This window comes from Cheilinus undulatus, linkage group 4 (assembly GCF_018320785.1).
Source record: "Cheilinus undulatus linkage group 4, ASM1832078v1, whole genome shotgun sequence".
Classification (NCBI taxonomy): Eukaryota; Metazoa; Chordata; class Actinopteri; order Labriformes; family Labridae; genus Cheilinus; species Cheilinus undulatus.
The window spans coordinates 41463110-41482774 of record NC_054868.1 but is presented as its reverse complement, the minus strand read 5'-3'; the positions used below and the strand labels follow the sequence as shown (position 1 = coordinate 41482774).

At 41.3% G+C, this 19665-nt stretch overlaps 2 protein-coding genes across 2 annotated transcripts; both read left to right on the top strand.

Annotated features, from left to right (window-relative positions):
• Positions 1–2471: 2471 nt before the first annotated feature.
• On the top strand, positions 2472–3224 carry fgfbp2b (fibroblast growth factor binding protein 2b). The gene has a single exon (XM_041784031.1). The coding sequence runs from the start codon at positions 2472–2474 to the stop codon at positions 3222–3224; it is 753 nt and encodes a 250-aa protein (XP_041639965.1).
• A 9288-nt stretch (positions 3225–12512) lies between these two features.
• On the top strand, positions 12513–14413 carry LOC121508561 (fibroblast growth factor-binding protein 1-like). The gene is made up of 2 exons (XM_041785494.1): positions 12513–12604; positions 12840–14413. The coding sequence occupies exon 2, from the start codon at positions 12865–12867 to the stop codon at positions 13555–13557; it is 693 nt and encodes a 230-aa protein (XP_041641428.1). The 5' UTR covers positions 12513–12604; positions 12840–12864; the 3' UTR covers positions 13558–14413.
• Positions 14414–19665: the final 5252 nt, after the last annotated feature.

Here is a 19665-nt window from a genome sequence, read left to right as displayed (position 1 = left end):
AAGTGCCGGAAGGTCACTGCATGTAACTTCCCCCTAAATACAGTTTTTTTATAGATTGAACAAACAAGATATAACCAGTCATTAGTCTGCTGGAGTGCAGCTTTAAGCAGATTGTATTGCCTTTAGACAGAAACAAACTAGATCTTTCCATATGCTAATCTACGCTAAGCAAGGCTGACCAACTGAGCCCCACCACAGCATGTAAGCTGTTACAATTTTAGAGTGAATCTTACCTCACTCTAAACAGGAATGTAAAGTTGTGTACTTAATTGTCAAACGACTTCTGTAGGGGTGAGACTAATACTGACTGCTGAAAATACCGGAGTGATGTCAGCTTTATGGATACTAAAGAGCGCTTTTAAAGCCAATCCACTATTGTTGCTAAATTGCAAATGCTGTCTCAGTTTAACTATATAAATCGAGAAACAAAGAGGTAGAGCTGAGACAGGCCTGACTCCTCATTCCCACATAAGTATGGTTACAGAGTAAGTCAACAGGAAGGCCTTTCAGTCCTATGGGATTCTTTGTGATGTCTGACATGCCTGCAAAACCAACCTAACTAACTATCTCCTTTACTGTCCTCCACTCTAAATATAGATGTAAAAGAAAACAAAAAATGTATTTATAAAAATTGGTTATTTAACACATAAACATTTGAATGGCTAAACAAGTTAGCTCAGCTAAGTATGCACAACTCATATGCATCTTAAAACATAAGTGTGCCCATTCAGTGTGTGCTTAAAAAGACATGAACTATTCAGACAAAAATAGATGTCACATTTCTATTTTAATTGCTTAACGTCTCTTTACAACTTGCTTAAAAACAAAAAGACAAAAACAGATGCAGTTCAACCATCGTCACTTCCCATAAGTACAAAACGCCAGTGTGGGATTTTGGGATTAAGTGCTCTGTACTGTATTTAATTGTGCTGTAACAATATTCTAACATGATATGGGACATGCTATTTGACTTCTGAAGCCACAACAGGTGGGTGTTCATGTCTCTTCTTGTGGACTACATTTGACAACTACTCTAAATTTATTCAGCATCAACACAACTGCTAACAACTTAGCTTTTCATCTTGCACATAAAATAATGCAATAACCCTCTGAGACTGGCACTGCCATGCACAACAAGAAGAGATAGACTATTAGCCTTATTATTACAGGAGTAGCTTCTTACTTTATTTCCCTCCTGCAGCCTGCCATTTTCCTGTTCCAATGACCCTATCCATGCCTTCGAATCCATTACAGAAGTTTTTCTAGCAAGCCTGGAGCTTGGCGACTTACAGGGGTCTTTAAAGATCAAATCATCACCAGTACATCAGACATTAAACAACTTTTTATTCATTTTTTAATCCGAAACATTTGTTTCTGCCGCTGGCTGCCAATGGCTAACCACTGTATTGTTTTCCCAGAATGCTCTATGACAGGCTGTGGCAACCAAAGGCAGGCTTTTCCATCGTTGCATCATGCTGCATCCAACTGCACGTCTTAAAACTTTGATCATGGTAGAGACAGCATGAGTAGTTCATAATGGAGAGAAAGACAGGGAGCCTGTGATGTGGCCCTCTGTGTCACTGCAGACAGGAACAGCTTTGAATAATGGCACAACAAAATAATGGCGAAACAAAATGGTTAGAAATAGCGTAGGGCTTGAATGATAAACCATATCAGATATTAATTTGTAAGGAACTGTTATACCTTATGCTGTCTGACTCATCTAAAATGGCAATATCCTTGTGCATTAATTTTATCAAGTTCCTGAACATTTATCCTGACTTAATTTGACATCTTTGGTAGTGTTGTAAACTTTGATCAGCATGGTGAGTTTGGGCAGTTTTAGCTGCACTTGATGAGGTTTTTACAGATGCTGCAAATATCTTTTTTTATGCATGAAGCTGTTTGTTTACATCTGCATCCTTAGATGAACATGAGGAGGTTTTTATTGTTACAGGGGCCACATATCAACTTTAAATCCTCAGCAATTAACTTCAGGGCTGTAATCTGGCTCTGGACCCTCAGTCTTCTTCCACTTCATCAATAGTCAAAGGGCCTTCTGTGTGAGATTATATAATTTTGTGCAGTCCATTTGAACATTTGGCTTCATGTGTGTGCTGACCGCTTCCCCCTCTTCCCTCTTCCTCCTTCAGTTTATGTCAGACCCCTCCTCCCATCACCCATCACTTTTTTTTTTTAGTTTTGAACATACCACACAAGTCTTATGTGGTCTGTGTATGTGTCTGCGTGATACTATATGTGCACATACGTGTGGCGTGATGTGGGGGTTTCAGAGCTGGGGGAGGAGCCCCTCAGCTCACCTGAATAATACCTTCTTTGTAAGTGAAAGGCCTTTAAAAGTCGCTCTCAGATGCTTCTTACCCTTGCACACCTTACCCTTCTGTGCGGACACTCGCATACTTATCATCCCGCACCCTCATTCACCCATCACTACAACACCAAACGCCACCATGAGAGCCAGGATGAGGATGCTGCTGTGTTTGGCAGCATATCTGTGTTTGTCAAATGCTCAGACCAACAACGCCAGCAACGACAACAGGCAGCAGCAGCAGCAGCAACAACAGCAGCAGCAGCAGCAACGCAGCATCTGGGACGAGCCCATCAGATTCAGCACCAAGACCAAAGACTCCTGCACCATGGTGGTTTCTGGGGCCGGGGACTATACTCGCCTTCGTGTCTCCTGCAAAGGTCAGAGTCAAGGCCAGACCGCCGGGCGCTCCTACTACTGCGACTTCCAGGGCAAACCCAATCTGTGCCGCGCCTACAACCTCAACCCTCGCCACTACTTCACCCAGATGATGTGGGACATGAGGAAGCTGAGCCATGCCTGCCAGGGACCCAAAATCTACCGCCCTCAGATGTGCAAGAAATACCCCGACGAGGCCCAGATGACCTTCCTGGCCGCCTGGCCCAAGACTACCACCCCTAAGCCCTCCAGACCTGTGCAGGAGCCCCGTAAACCAGTGGTGCCAGCCCAGACGAAGCCCGTCACTACTCCTAAACCTGTCAAGCCTCAGCAACAGCCAGTCAAGCCCCAGCCAGGCAAGGGCCCCCAGACGAAGAAGACTACCCCCAAGCCTGGGAAGACCACTACTCGTCCCACAGACCAGGCTGAGTCCAAAGCATCCCGCATGGCCTCCGAGTACTGCTGGAAGAGCTTCCATGGCGTCTGCACCTACTTCATCAGCTGGTTCCAAAACTGAGGCGACACCAAAGATGCAGGTGAGTGGAAATAAGACAAAGAAATGTAAATTTAAAATTCTGAAAGTTAGAATCAAAAGTTAGAGAAAGACAAAAACTGAATGGATTAACCTGCTGGTATTTTGGACATAAAATTGCCATCCATTTTTAACTCTATCTGACTTTGTCTCCATGCAATCTTTTTCCATTCACAAAAAACAAAGAATATCTTAAATTAGTTGCATAATCTCCTTTTTTCCCCTTATTTTTCAGGTTGTTAACAGCAGCGATGGACCCGGTCAAAACTCCTCTCGTCTGTCTTTGACCTCTCCAGGATCTGTGCTGGAGCCTCTGGAGTCATTGTGTCGCCTTGTGAAGTCTGACTCCCCACACTGCAGCATCTTACAGGCTGAGCCAAAAACACTCCATCTACACCTGTGAACAGTTAGCGGATGACTGCTCGTGCTGTCATGTATAGTACATGTCTTTTTTTTTTTTAAATCTGTAAAACACAGCAAGGCAACGGGGAAAATATGGCAGGCATGTGATTGTGTTTGTATATGATGTAAAATTCCCTCCTTGTGTCACAGTAATGTGAACTAAAGAGAATAAAGTCAAAGTGGTGACCTCTCCTCCTCCTCCTGTGTCGCTCTGTTGCTTTTGCTCACCTAAACACGATTAGCAGTCCAGCTTTTCACACTCTTTCATTGAAAGGAGTCCTTGTTTCCTTGTCATCACTGGCTGTAACAAAACTAAGGAAGTAGTTAAGAGACAGACACAGAGTGAAGCCAGAGAATACGGCTCAGGCACAGGAGCCGTCTGAGTGGGGCTCAACACTTCTTTGTATGAGCTGATGAATTGAGTCTTAAGAGCTACCGTGTGGGGGAACAGAGAAGCTCTGTGTGGGTGGAAACCACACACACACAAGGCACAGGATGCTGCAAATCACTGCTAGTCAGTGACTATTACTTGATTATTCAAACCTAAACAAACCTCAGCTCAGTCAAAATAAACTCATACTGAGGAGCCGAATATTGTAATTTAACATTTTGTACAATGACGTGGTAAACAAAGACAACACAGGCCGACTTTTTTGGACAAAATACAAAAAAAATATTTTAATTTGAAAACATGCTAAAGCTGGGGAAAAATGCAGTCTTGGTAAACATTGAGCTCTTTTTGGTGCATCAGATGAATGCTGGATCAGGCTGAGAGGTCATACAGAAGTGTGAGAGAGTTTAGAATAGAGCTAATCTTTCATCAAACCTTCTTGCACCAGATGCATGAAAATTATTATAAGTTATTACAAATAAAACATAAAATATACACATTTGAAGTTCTGTACGCATATTTTGCTTGACATAAAAGATAAAAAGAACTTAAAAGTGTCCTTTAAATAAAGAAATGTCTTTATTCAACAGAAAAGAATACAACATATATATGAGAGTGGAAAAAGTTTTGCAAAGGTGCACATAAGATGTGCACCTTTGGGGACACCAATGAAAAAATCAGCAGCAGGACCAGTTTGCAACTAATTAGGTTAATTCATTGACAACGGGTCTCTATCATGACTGGGTATAAAAGGAGCATTTTAGTGAGGTAGAGTCTCTCAGCTCTAAAGCTGGCATCTCTGATGGTATGGGGTTGCATTAGTGCTTGTGTTGTGGGTAGCTTACACATCTGGAAAGGCACTATCAATGCTGAAAGGATATTGAGGTTTCAGAGCAACATATGCTCCCATCCAGACAAGGCCTCTTTCAGTAAATGCCTTGCATATTTCAGAATGACAATGCTAAACCACTTACCACATCCAAAACAGCAGCATGGCTTCACGGTAGAAGGGTCCAGGTGCTGAACTAGCCTGCCTGCAGTCCAGTCTTTTCACCATTAGTTAACACAGCATAAAATGAAAAATCCAGCAAAGACAACCCAGGACTATAGAGCAGCTAGAATCCTACATCAGACAAGAATGGGACAACATCCCTCTCCCAAAACTCCAGCAACTCTTCTCCTCACTACCCAGACTTTAACAGGCTGTTGTTAAAAGAAGAGGGGATACTATGTTAAACGTGACCCTTTCCCTATGTTTTTTGGGATGTGTTGCTGCCATCAAATTCAAAATGAGCTGAAATTTTCCATGAAATGGTAACATTTCGCAGTTTTAACATCTGATATGTAGTTTATGTTTTATTGTGAATAAAATATGTGTTTATGAGATTTGCAAATCATTGCACTCAGTTGTATTTTCATTTTACACATTGCCCCAGCTTTTTTGGAATTTGGGTTGTAGATATATCCCAACACTTTTCCCCACATACAGCCGCTATGTAACTTAATATAAGATAAAATTAAACAAACTTACAACCCTAATCACAAATAAAGTAGAGCCTAAAGGTTGTAAAGAAAAATATCCAATTTTTCAGTATGCATAGCAGTGTTAGATATAAAATAATGTACATTAAAAATTGAACAATTTTAACAAATCTCTTCTTCTGACAGAGCTCATTTTCTTCAATTGAGCATATAATACTAAACCACATTTCCAGTAGCTTCAGTGTTTCATACTGTCAGACACCTTCTACCACCAGATGGTGCTGTGTTGACCTGTAACATGGATACACAGGGACTCACAGAACCACAAGCTCCCACAGTAAATCCTCTAGTACTGTTTCCACTCACAGTGAGTCATCGCTGAATTCCTTTAACTTTAAAGTAGCTTATTAGGCATCTACACATATTGGCTGTGTTCAGCTCCTTCCTTGTAACACAGTGTGTTTTATCCTCCTCTGCAGCAGCTTTAAAGAGATAAAACATAATGACAGGGTGTGGTGAAGTCGATTACCTTTAAGAATAGTCTGCAGTGTGCTTTGAACTATATATGGGCCAAAATCAAATCAAAAAGAATATAAAAAGTATAACATGTAGTCCAGTTCAGATTATAAATCTATTCTAAGTATAAAGTTTTTTCAATTCTACGTACAACCTTGTTTGAAGCTTCATAGTGGTGTATTGAGACTGTATGGTTCCTATATTTTTATGTATCCCACTGAGCACTGAGGCATGACGTTTTCAGGTTTTCATTTTGTCTTTCAGGGCCATTCTTGTGACCCCTTCTAGGGATTATCTTCAAACTTTGCATACAACCACTCTGACTTCCGGATGAACTGGTTAAATTTTGGGAGTCTAATGTCAAGGTCACTGGGACTCATCTTCATTTCTTGCTTACATGTAGGCCTTTTTAGTCCAAACCCCTGGTATGTTTCAGCTCTTAAAAGGATTGCTTGAAAAACACTTTCAGAAGCAAAAAGAGGAACTGAGACCAACTGTTTTCTATGTCATCAACGCTGTTTATATTTGGATCTAAATGCATGCAAGAAAAAGGACCATTACAACATAGTCTGATCACGTCATTCAATCCACTTGCCACAGGAAACCCACTTGTAACATTTCCCCTTTTTGATTTAAACTTTTAACGCAAACTTCTGGTTCCCAATGGAGACATAATAATGACATTCATGGGTGTGCAGATGGCCAAGCAGTCTAAAAAGGCCAAAAATAAATCTTAATTAAAAAAAACCATAATAATAGTAATAATGAAATTCATAACAAGTGTATGAAAATAAAATATGGAACAACCTATGCGGGCCAGGTATGGGTGCATATACCAGTTTGGCACTTTGCCGCGTCAACATTGGTCCTGTGCTACTCTGGCCCCCTGATGGCCATCCTCCAGGCCTGCACAACGCCCATGTGCCATCTTTCTGGGTACCTTCCTAGCTGACCCCTCCACAGCACAGGCGGCCACCCTCAGCATCTGGACTAACATGCTTGGTCCTGGCTTTTCCCAGACCTGGGAAAGCTTGCCAGATGCCCGCAAAGGCGCAGCTGCTGTTCCTGTATCATGAAGCTGACCCTTACCATCTTCACTCTTTGAGCATGTCAGCATTAGACACACGGCCTGCCAACAATACCCAAAGATGCGCTGCAGAGAAGTTGTCACCAAGGAGTCGACGTCTTTGGCCTCACAAGAGCAGAGTAAGACCAGAAGGACCAATAACTGAAAGACTCTGATTTTCGTCCGCATGCTCAGATATTCGGGAAGCCACATTGCTCAGCAGACCTCATTGTCCCATGCAGGAGTCCAAGTCTGCGGTCAATCTCAGCCTCGCAGTCAGCAGATTGCTGCCTAGGTTGGTCACACACGTGTGTGTTGATTTGCAGTCAAGGTCAAGCTCGATGGCATCTCTTTTTTTCTGGGCCTCTACACACCTGGTAATACACCCAGAGACTGCCGGTGGTTTTCAGGCCATTCAGACATCAACAGCACAGCCAGGGGCTCTGCTGCATGCTACATGCCCAGACAGTACCTTCCACATTTACTTGCCAAATCCACTCCTTTCTCCACTCTAAAGGTGTGGACTTTGTTTTTTTTTTTTTTTCAACAGACTTTTTTCCCCATGCGTCTGGTAGAATGCAAAGACATCCAGAGCACAACTGGGGTTGAGTCAGTCTTCCTTCCTGCCTGATGGTGACTCCAGGCAGCTTACTCATCACATCTTGGACTCTAGTTTTGGTCCAAACATGCCTTAAAGTTCTCCACAGATCTGTATATTTTTAGTCGAGTTATTAGATCACCTCATATATCTCCAACAGTTTTCAAAGCCATGAATCCTTAATTTTGATCATTTTATTGGTTTGTGTGATGTCATGGTAGCCACCATGATGGAGCCACCATGAAAGACGTAAAATGTTTAATGTCGCCTTGGAACGCTGGATGTTTTGTCAAAGGTTTGGACCAAATGGCATGCTCAGCTCTGCCCGTCTGTGTAACTTCTTGTTATGAGATGAGGATTTCACTCCATGAGGTGTATTCAGCCCTGCTCCATAAGGTTTAAACAATCCACTGTTTTCACTGCATGGGTTAATGTCACACAATGAGAGGGAAAAGCTGAGATGAACATATCATTATGTCTATGAGATGAACATATCATTATGTCTATGAGATGAACATATCATTATGTCTAATTCATCAATCAAATGAAAAATGGTGGTTAACTGTTTAGTAAACACACATTATGGGAGTGCAGCTTTACGGAACAGGGCTCCAAATTCATAACATGAAGTGAGATGTTGAGGGTGGCCTGAGCTGAGCAGCATGTCTCTTTTTGCTATCTTTTGTTATTGTTTAGATTAAGCGCCCCCTGGTGATGGAAACTTCTCACTTCTCACGCACAAACTGAGGTGTGGCCCTTTAGCCTTGCAATGCAATGTGCAGTAGTGAAACTAAAAATATATTTTTGTCCTTTTGAGCTTTTTTTTTCCTTTAAATAAGAAGTCAGCTGTACAGCAGAGTTTTTACAAAAAAAAATAATCCAATGCATTTGGAGTTACAATTCATTGGTTGTTGAAATGAACAGCCTTGAGTTAAGCTGAGCAAACAGAGACAATCATTTCCTCTAACTTCTCTTTGAGTTGAGTAAATAAAGATGCTCAATGAGTTAATGTCAGGATATCAAAGGAGAAGCGATGGGGTTTATGGAGAGAAAGAAGCTGGCTTTGAGTTAATGTGTCACCGTTTCATAGATAACGTGAACAAAGGAAGTCAGATTTTACAATCTGGTCAATGTGGGACAAATGATGGAGATGGCACAAGGCAATGGCTTTACAAACAGCTAAGGATTAACACAGAAGCTTCAATCATTGAGTTTTACAACAATTAGTCAGTCACACACCATTACTGATGTCACTGGAACACTTCAGACTGAGACAATGCTCATCTATACTAGTCTTTTATAATCATTGTTGGGGAGCAGTATTTCAGTCTACAATGGCAGTATCTACAAGCAAGGCCTTTGATGACCATATTTTACATCAACTGAAACACCACTATCATCAAAGGAACAAAAAAGAATTGTATTTATTCATGCTATGGTACAATGTAGCCTTTTCAAAATGTAAACCCCTTTTCTTGAAGCAGAATTAACCTTTTTTTATTGGTAATATTAGCAATGTGGTTGGGGTTATTGACTAAACCATACAGAAAGTGATATCAGACTTCATAGCTAAGCCATGATGTGCACAAAAGCCACAATAAATATAAAATAGAATAAAGTAGGGGGAACTGAAAAGAGGCTTAAAAGATGAATACTGGCAAAAACTGGCAGATAAAAAGTGATGAAAGGTGGTTACACAGTTGCAAAAACGGGTTAAAAGTAGCAAAAAGGGTTTAAAGCCGCAATAATGGCTTATAAAGGGAAAGAAAATGAAAACCAAAAATGTAGGGAAACGTAGGGAGCAAGTGGTCAAAAAGTGGCAAAAAGGGGAAACATGGGTGAAAATGGCGACAGTGGGTTACAGAGGCAAAAAAGAGGTCGAAAATGGCCAGAACTGCATAAAAAGTGGAAAATTGAGTAGCTAAAGTAGTTAAAAGGCCACAAGTGGTAAAAAGATTAAAAGACAAAGATGGGTCAAATTTGGCAAAAATGTACATAAACAGGGATGAAAAGGGGTTAAAGTAGAATGAATAAGTAATTTGAACATCAGAACCCAGTAAAAGCTTGACACAATCTTCAGGTCCAAAATGAAGGGACTGTTACCCAGGCTGCTAGCACCAAGGCTCCTGATCCACCACACATGCATTCATTCCATCAATAGACTGCAGATAGGAAAGGCCAAGTCTCTGGGTTTTCCAGAGGTCCAGCCAATTCTGTGGACAGGCCTGTCGACAATAACAGCATTGTTCTTTAATAGTAGTTGTGCTGTATTACATTCCCTGATACAGCCTTGAGATATTTTTCTTTCTCTCTCTAAAGTCTTCATTTGTTGTTGTGTTTTCATACCATCCCACCAATTCTGCCTTAGTTTCAGCTGATTATTTCCTGCTTTCACTCGGACATCATATGGAACATACTAAGGAAGGAAAAGGGGGAGACGCCAAAGTTCACTGCCACTGCAACTGCCTTTAATTTGACAATAATGGGGCCTTTGAAACTGCTTATCAGATGGGCTGTCCATTAAATAGATTGTGATCAGTTCTCTGATTTTTCTTCAAAATTTCTCCTGAAGTTGTGATGTTGTTGGTGGTCTTTGGGTCAAATAAGTTTACCAGCCCATCTGGCTGACAGATTGCAAGTGTGTGTTTGTAGTGGTCTCTTTCTCTGCCACTTCTCTCTTTTGTGGAGTCCCCCTGAGATCTTTTCTGGGACCCTTTTCTTTTACCCCCATGAAACACACTACTCCTAAAAAATTCTACATGGGAGCTCTACTTAGAGTGTCCTGACTGATGTACTTGCCATTTATTTGGACCACTTTTAACCAATTTTGCCACTTTTGCCCATTTTGCCATGTTTTTTAATACTTCAGACCCATTTTTGCCCATACTTGCCACTTTTCGTCCTTTTCTGCATCTTTCTAGCTAGCTTCTTGTTGCCCTATTTTGCCACTTTAACCCATCATTGCTGTTTTTTTTCTCATTGTAGCCCTTTTTATTTACCAGTTAGGAATGTTTTTGGCCAAATCCTCATGCCACTTTTTTTTACCAGCTTTAGCTGTTTTTTTGCCCTTAGCAATCACATTTTTTTTTGCCACTTTTAACTCATTTTGCAAAATTTTGCCCATTTGTTCCACTATCTTTTTCTACTTTAACCAATTTTTGCCACTTTTAACCATTTTATTCCCTTTTTCACTCATCTTTCCCACTTTTTGCCACTTGTTGCTTACTTTTGCTACTACTTGCCCTATTTTGCCACTTTTTACCTGTTTTTGCTCTTTTTGCTACTTTTTTTCCTTTTTTGGGGTCAATTGCCACTTCCTTTGACATAAACTTTTTTGACACTATAAACCATTTTTTGCTGCTTTGTGCCCTTATTAGCTAACTTTTTGACACTTAAAACCAATTTTTGCCACTTTCAACCATTTTTCCACTTATTTTCACCACTCTTAACCCATTTTACCCCTTTCGTCAACTGCCACTTTTGGGCTACTTTGAACCAATTTTTAACCCCATTTTTGCCGGTTATTTTTACCACCTTTGGCCATTTCCCCCATGTGTTTGATACTTTAAACCCATTTTTGCCCATATTTGCCACTTTTGTCCATTTCTGCCACTTTTTAGCCCCTTGTTGCCCTATTTTGCCACTGTAACCAAAGGTTATTGGTTATTGCTGTTTTTTTTTTCTCATTTTAGCCCCTTTTTTTTTTGCCAGTTATGAATTTTTGGCCAAATCTGTATGCCTTTTTTTGCCAAGTTTAGCTGTTTTTCCCCTTAGCAATCACTTTTTTGACACTGTTAACCCATTTTTGCCACTTCTTTGTGCCACCTTAACCCTTGTTTGGCCACTTTTTGCCACCTTTCACACATTTTTGCCACTTTATCAGCTACTGTTTTATCTCTTTTCACAATTATTCAGTTATGTTTCCCCAGTGAAGAAAATTCATTTTTGTTCTTTGATAAGAGAAATCTTTGATCAAATACAGTAGAAATAAGGCTCAGAAAAATTATACTCTGACCCTATACTACATTTCATTTATGTTCAAACTAACGTTTTTCTTCTATCATCCAGACAGGCTAAAAATACATGTTGGTTGTCACAGCTTAACTTTACAGTGGCCAATGGTTTCTCTTACCTCCATGGGCCCTGTTTGGCTGGGCCCTGCAAAGCTGTCTCCTTTATCCCCCCTTAAGGGTGGCCTTGATGTGAATACAACAACTTGAACTTTTACGCAGCTTCACCATAAACAGCCCAGCTCTCTGCTGGAGTCATTTTCATCCTCTTTTTTAAAAACAAACAAACTGCCTTTCACTGTGCGTTTTTTTCCCACCAAAATCATGGTTAATCTTTACTGTATCTTACATTTTCTTTTTATTCTGTTGATAAAAGTCACGTAGTCTACTGCTTGTCAACACAAGTCCAGCCACATGCCGGATATGAGTAAAAGAGAGGATCTCCTGATAACTGAGTACCGCAGCTGATTGGTGGAAAGTCAGAGTCGAGCCTCCAGAACCGTGCCCGCAGTGTGTGTGAGGTGGGGTTGTAATGTGGTAAAGAGGCTTGTTAAAGGTATTTAGATTAAACCGACTCTGCTCTGACACGCAAATCCATCCCCAGTTTTGGTTTTCGGTCTCTTTGATCTTCAGTTGGACTCTGTTGAGGCGGGAGCTCCGTCTGGACTTGTCAGGTCATGCCAGAACAAAACACATTCCGGTCCGCTCAAAGGAAATACTGCCAAGTTTTTTTTGTTTTTTTTTTTACTCAATGGAGATGCGTAAGCCTACGTAACTTTGTGAGTGTGTGTGCTGGGCGGGAATGGTGGGCGTGCCGCAGCATCTTTGTATGAAAGCCATGTGCGAGACCACGGAGGGGCACAAGAAGCAGCTTTACGCACGGAAACACTTGTTATTTTGGTAAGTTAGACCCTGTCTGTCTAACTTTTTGATATGAGCAGTGTGTTATAGTTGTAAAATACTGTGGCACTGCTTTTGGGTAACTGAAGCAGTTACGTCTGAATTAACAGCATGTTCAGAAGGTCAAAATTTCAGCTAATAAGCTTTCAAACCCGAGACTTTATAAAACTGATGATCTCTGGGAGTGATTTTGCTTTTCTTGATTTTAATTTTTTAACCTTTCTCTGCCCTTTAGGTGATAAAGTTTCCGGCTAAAGAAGATGCTGCTGAAGACTTTCTTCCCCTTACTGCTGTTGGCCTTCCTCGGGCAGCAGGTCTCGCTGTCCTCCGGTGCACGCAACAAGACCCGGGGAGCGGGCAAAACTGTGACCTCAGCCCCCGGGAGAGCGCAGAGGAGCAGGAACAAGTCCCCAGCGACCGGCCGGGGAAAGTTCGTCATCTCTGAAGACAAGATGCAGTGCACGTGGGTGGCTAAAGACGTCAGGGACACGGTCAAGCTGTCGTTCAAATGTGAAAACCCGGAGGCGCGAATCAAAGGCGGAGTGACCGACATCCAGTGTGATTACAACGGCAAACCTCAGCGCTGCCCGGGCTACCAATCCGACCCCAAAGGCTTCTGGAAACAGGTGACACGTGCGTTCAAAAGGCTGCGGGGCAAAGTGTGCAAAGATTCGCGCGCGCTGGTGAAGGCCGGCATGTGTAAGCGCGCAACCCGAGATGCTCACTTCAAGCTGGATATCAACACCTCTGTGGTCTCCGCTCAGTCAGGGGGAGAGGAACCCGTACCAACCCTGCCACCACCTCCTCCTCCCCGCTCCACCGGCCTCTCTCCAGCCAGACCCACAGCCTGCATGGGGCGCGAGGAGCAGCGAAAAAAGGCGAAGGAAAATTGCGGCAGGTGGTTCAGTTTGTGCACCTTCTTTATGTCCATGCTGCAAAGCGAAGACTGCTGAAGTCCAACAGGGACGTGGACATGATCAGACTGATGCAGGATTCACTTAAGGACTCAACATCAGCATCTGCTGGTAAATCTGTCTTTTAAAACCAGTAATGGTCAGCTATTCTCTCCTCAGTGCGCTTTTTACAGAAGTAAAATGAGTAATTTTAAGTTTTAACACACACATATGACATATCTGTCGCTCTGTTAGATGCTAAAATTATCAGGATGTTTTAACATTTCCCAACAGAACACACTACTTTATTATTTCCAGTAAATGCAGTAATTTATCACCAGAAGTGAAAGTGACTCTAAAGTACTGTCCTTAGGTTTGAGGCACTTGCTTTACTTGAATATTTCATTTTTGGCATTTATAAAGCACTTGTTACTTTTCCTCCATGTGATCAAATTTTCCTCTAAAACACATGGAATGATTCTTTTTACATTTTACAGTACAATTAAAACGCTATTCACACATCAATACCTGCATTCTTGGGTACTCTTAATGTTTTTGGGTACTATCATTTGGATCATATGTAGATGACTCTACCAGACTACTTAAAGAAACAGACCTTTATCAAAGACATGGGAAGTCACTGTTGCTCTGTAACGCTATAAAGTTTTGCAATTTCAGGATGTTGACAGTTAAGATGATGATCTTGAGTTAAAGTTAGACTTAACTTGGAATAGAGTATTTTTACCGGGTTTTTATCTCCACCCTAACAACTCAAGGACTTCTTCTGTTGCTCATCACACAGAACTTAAGGCTGGTTCTGATTACAGCAGGGTGGTTCTTTCCTCTACCTCTGATTATCAATCAACCTTGTAAACACCACTGTATTTATGCACCACAAATAAATATTTTCTATTTACATGATGTGTCCTGTTGTCTTTGTATAAGACTGAGTGAGGAGGGAAGTGGCACTATCACCAATACTGCTGTGTTATATTTTTACCTCTCTCTTTTTGCCTCTTAAACCTTAAAATGACCGGTGTTGCTGTCATAAATTGTAACTTGAAAAAAAGGTACTTGGGGAATTTTATTCCTTCATTTATACAGAAGGATGGTGAGAAGAGTCAGAAACAGAGAGTGGGAAATGACACGCAGGAAAGAAGCCACAGGCCGGACTTGAACCCAGGCGGACTGTGTACATGAGGCGACCTAACCACTAGGCTTGTGGTTCCAAATGGGATGGTCAGGACACTAAAAGGGGTTATGGGATGCTCTACAAAACAAATTTGAAGTTTACCTACTGTATTATTTGTTAACATTTATTAAACCAGGAAAAACTCGTTGAGATTGTAATATTTCTTTTGCAAGAGCAGCACCTATTACAAGGATACAAACATAAGCAGCCCTACAAACAATACTCGAAAACATGAATTATACTAGAAAACATGAATTCATATTTGTTAAAAATTTAACTATGATCATAAAACCTCCATAAATCAGGCAAAACATCTACAAACAGCTGAATACATAAAAGCAGTTTATTTTATCAATTTTTGTAAAACATATCTTTAAAATAATTTGAATTTTAAATAAAACAATAGTTAATAAGATATAAGTAAAATAGCGTATTGCTTTAATATAAGAAACGTGTATCAAAACTCCTTAAAATGTAACTTTGTATGAGAACCATGCTTATGATTTGATCATCTCCAGGGATGGTGGGGGTCCCTGTCTCTGGTTATTTTGGGGGTCATGGGCTATATAGTTTGGGGACCCCTACTGTATTTAACTTATTCAGAGGTAACTCAAGTCCCCATAATAATTCATTAATTTCTGTATTCTAGAAAAGAACTAAAATTTACATAGGAACAGAGCAAAACTAAATGTGTGCATGCCTTTCCTTCCAGTGCTTCTGCAGTGATGTACTTTTAAAGTATGTTTGTTTTGTCCAGTTTCTTTGTTTAATCAGATGTTTTACCCTATCTAAGGTCCAGACTGTGACAGTATTTATCAGCTAATTGACAACAGTGATTTTTTTTTCTATCAGGAGGTGGTGGACCTTGAGGCCAAACTAGTGCACTAGCTCATATGTGACCTCATAAAGCATGGGAATATGTAAACATACATTCACTGTAAGTGCCTCCAAAGTAAAGTGAACGTTAAATTGTGTGCTTTTATTTTGAATGTGTTAGCACTTCCTGTGAAACCGGAAGTTTATTGTGAAAGGACGTGTATGAACGTAACAAACAGGATTTGACTGTAAACAAATAAAACGGCGCTGAAAGTAGACGAGGACAGGGAGAGAAAAGGTGCAAAGAGTAACGGGGAGAGACAATAAAGGCTTAGCTGCAGTCGAAAGTGGGAACAAGGTATGTTTATTTCACATATACATGTATAATGAAATATATGTGTAGTTTAGTAACTTTTTGTGCTTGAACAGAGACATGTTTAGCTAATTTTGGTTTGTGGAAAAGGCTAAAGCTAATGGTTGTGTTTTGTCTCTTGTTGTTTATGTTTATCCAGCTCTTACGTTGGTTTAGCTGGCTTATGTCACTAAGGAAAACGGAATTAAAAGTCACTAAATCATCAGTCCCGGCCTACTCATTTCGACCCGAAGCTACAGTAAGAGCTTGACCACTCTCCGCCATGCTGGACAACGGGGTCTCAACGCTTGAAGGTGCATGCCCGCAACGGACAGCAGGTGGCGGAATTTGGTCGGAAAACTAAAGGAATAAGGCTATACAAAGCTGCATGAAAAATGGAGGACTCACAGACAACATTTGTAAGTCTTGAGGACACTAATAAGCAGATTGCTAGTCTACAAAAGGAAATTAAGGACTATAAGGACTTACTTCAAGATGAAAGTGAAAATACAAGGCAAGATATTAAAGAAATTATCAGATGTAAGGAAAAACTGTTAGTTGAGCTACAGAGTAAACTACACAGTATGGGTGATTTACCTCGCCGCTCTGAAAGAGTCAGAATTCCAACTGAAAAGATGCTTGCTTATCAGAAAGAAGAAGAAAGTAAAAAGGAGAAGAAGCTCATGAGTGCATATGAACAGTGGAAAAATGTAGCACGTGAGGCAAGAGAAAAGTTAAAGTCAGACATAACTACAGCTGATTCATCATCACTTGTAGACATGCTAGAAAAGGAAAGAGATGACATTATGAAGCTGTACAATGATCTAAGAAGCCATGTAACACCAGCAGTTGATTTAAGACGAAAAATAGATGCATGTGAAGCAGTCACTCGTGACCTCATCAAAATCATATATGAAAGGATATCAGGTTTAAATGGGGATTTTGATGCAGAGCAAGAGAGAGATCGTCTACGTGGGCTTCTGGATCGTGACTATGCTCTTTCCATTTACGGTTCCACTGCTGCAAAATCAAACATCTCTCACCATTCTGCATCATCTTACCTTGCATCAAAACGAGCTGATGCAGCTGCAGAGCTAGCTGCAAAGGAGGCTGAATACAAGATCATAGAAGAAGAAAGAAAGCTGAGGGAAAGGTTGAAAGCTCTAGAGGAGCAACACAAAAAGGAAATGGAGACACAAAGGTCAGAGTTAGAACGTCTGCAAGCTGAGAAGGAGCTAGAGGGAGCACGAGCTAGATTGGAAGCTTATAACAGAGAAATAACACAGATGGGTGATGTCCAGTCAATCAAAAGTGTGCAAGTGAGCCCATGTTCTGTACCTCAGCCCCTTGCATCCCCCCCATCTAACACGCCCATGTTGTCAGCGCCCCCCAGTGTTGCTCAGCTAGCACAAGCGGTTCAGGACAGTATAATGATGAACAGACTTCCAACACCAGAGCCCACAGTGTTCAGTGGTGATTCTATCCACTTTATTGAATGGAAATCCTCCTTCATGTCTCTGATTGACCAAAAAGGCATATCTGCTGCAAACAAACTGTACTACTTAAAAAGGTATGTGAGTGGTCCAGCACGTAAATGCATTGAAGGAACATTTTACAGAAATGATGAAGAAGCTTATCAAGATGCTTGGGATAAACTTAACCTGAGATATGGCCAAGCATTTACTATTCAAAGGGCATTCAGAGAGAAGCTATCAAGCTGGCCAAAAATCCAATCTAAAGACGCTGAAGGTTTAAGAAATTTTGCAGACTTTGTAAATACATGTTCACTTGCAATACCTCATGTAAAGGGCTTGGAAATATTAAATGACTGCAAAGAAAATCAGAGATTGATACAGAAGCTTCCTGATTGGGCAGCTGCCAGATGGAACCGCAGTGTTACAAAGGAACTGATGGAAGGCAAAGACTTTCCCAGCTTCAGTGATTTTGCTGCATTCCTGTCATTAGAAGCAGAAGTCGCTTGTAATCCTGTCACTTCTATCCGTGCACTTCGTACTCTGGAAGCACCAAGCGACAACAGGAATCCAAAGGACATCAGAAGGAACAAGGCAAGTGTATTCACCACAGAAGCAACCGTACAAGGTGACAAGCAGCCAACAACCAAAACACATGTAAGATCTTCATGTATCCTGTGCCAGGACAAACATCAGCTTCACAAGTGCCCGCACCTCGTAAAAATGTCTCTGCAAGACAGAAGAACATATGTTAAAGACAATAAACTATGTTATGGATGTTTGAAACAAGGTCATAGTGCTAAAGATTGTCGACGTCGCCTCACCTGTGACACCTGCATGAAAGCACACCCAACCTGCCTACATGACGGAAACTATGTCAGCGAATTGAAAAGAGAGAGACATGTGAGTACAGAAAATGCAACACAGAACAACACATCAGAGACAGCAGCTGTAATGTCTTTAAATGTTGCCAGAGAAGGACAGTATGTCAGTACCTCGATGATAGTTCCTGTGTGGGTGTCTACAGCTGCAAATCCATGCAAGGAAAAACTTGTTTATGCTTTATTAGACACACAGAGTGACACTGTATTCATTGATCAAGATTTGAGCTATGATTTGCAGGCAGATGTTTGTCCAGTTAAACTTAAACTGACTACCATGATGAGCAAAAATGCAGTTGTGAGCAGTGGAAAGGTCTCTGGTCTCCGTGTGAGAGGCTACAGCTCTGGAACAGTCCTCCAACTCCCTCCTGCATATACCAGAGAATACATTCCTGCAAACAGAGAACACATACCAACCTGTGAAACTGCTAAACACTGGAGTCACCTGTCACCAATTGTAGATGAAGTCCCACCCCTTCTCAGTTGTGATGTAGGTCTTTTGATAGGCTATAACTGTCCCAGAGCACTAGCGCCCAGACAAGTGATACTAGGCAAAGACAATGAACCTTATGCTGTGCAGACAGATCTAGGGTGGAGCATAGTTGGCAGCTCAGAGCCTTACCTTGAGACTGATATGAGGAACAGCTTCTGTCATCGTGTTGCAGTGAGAGAGATCCCTCCTACAACTCCTATGGATGCAATCCGTGTATTAGAAAGTGACTTCAGAGAAATCAGCAGAGGTGACAAAACGGTGTCTCAAGAGGATCTCATCTTTCTCGACAAGCTTAAAGAAGGCATAAAGAAAACAGAGCAAGGGCACTACGAAATGCCACTACCCTTCAAGGAAAGACCACACATGCCTGATAACAGACAACTTGCTGAAGTCAGACTAAACCAACTCAAGAAAAAACTCACTAGAGATAACAGATACAAGGAAGATTATGTTAAGTACATGAGTGACATCATCAAAAGAGGCGATGCAGAAGAAGCTCAGGATGAGGGACTTCCAGGTGAGACGTGGTACATACCACATCATGGCATTTATCACCCAAAGAAACCTGACAAGCTGCGTGTAGTATTTGACTGCTCAGCCAAGCACAATGGGACAAGCCTCAATGAGCATCTAATGTCTGGACCAGACATGATCAACAATCTAACAGGAGTTCTTGTACGCTTCAGACAACACCAAGTAGCTGTAATGTGTGACATTGAAAAAATGTTCCACCAGTTTCAAGTACAAGAAAATGATCGGAACTATCTCCGCTTCTTATGGTGGAAAGATGGAGATTTAAGCACACAGCCTAAAGCATACAGGATGACAGTACATCTCTTTGGTGCAGTCTCCTCTCCAGGGTGTGCAAACTACGGGTTAAAACATCTTGCCAAAGAGAACAACCTTGTGTACCCATCAGGCTCTCAGTTCATAACCAGAGACTTCTACGTAGATGACGGAGT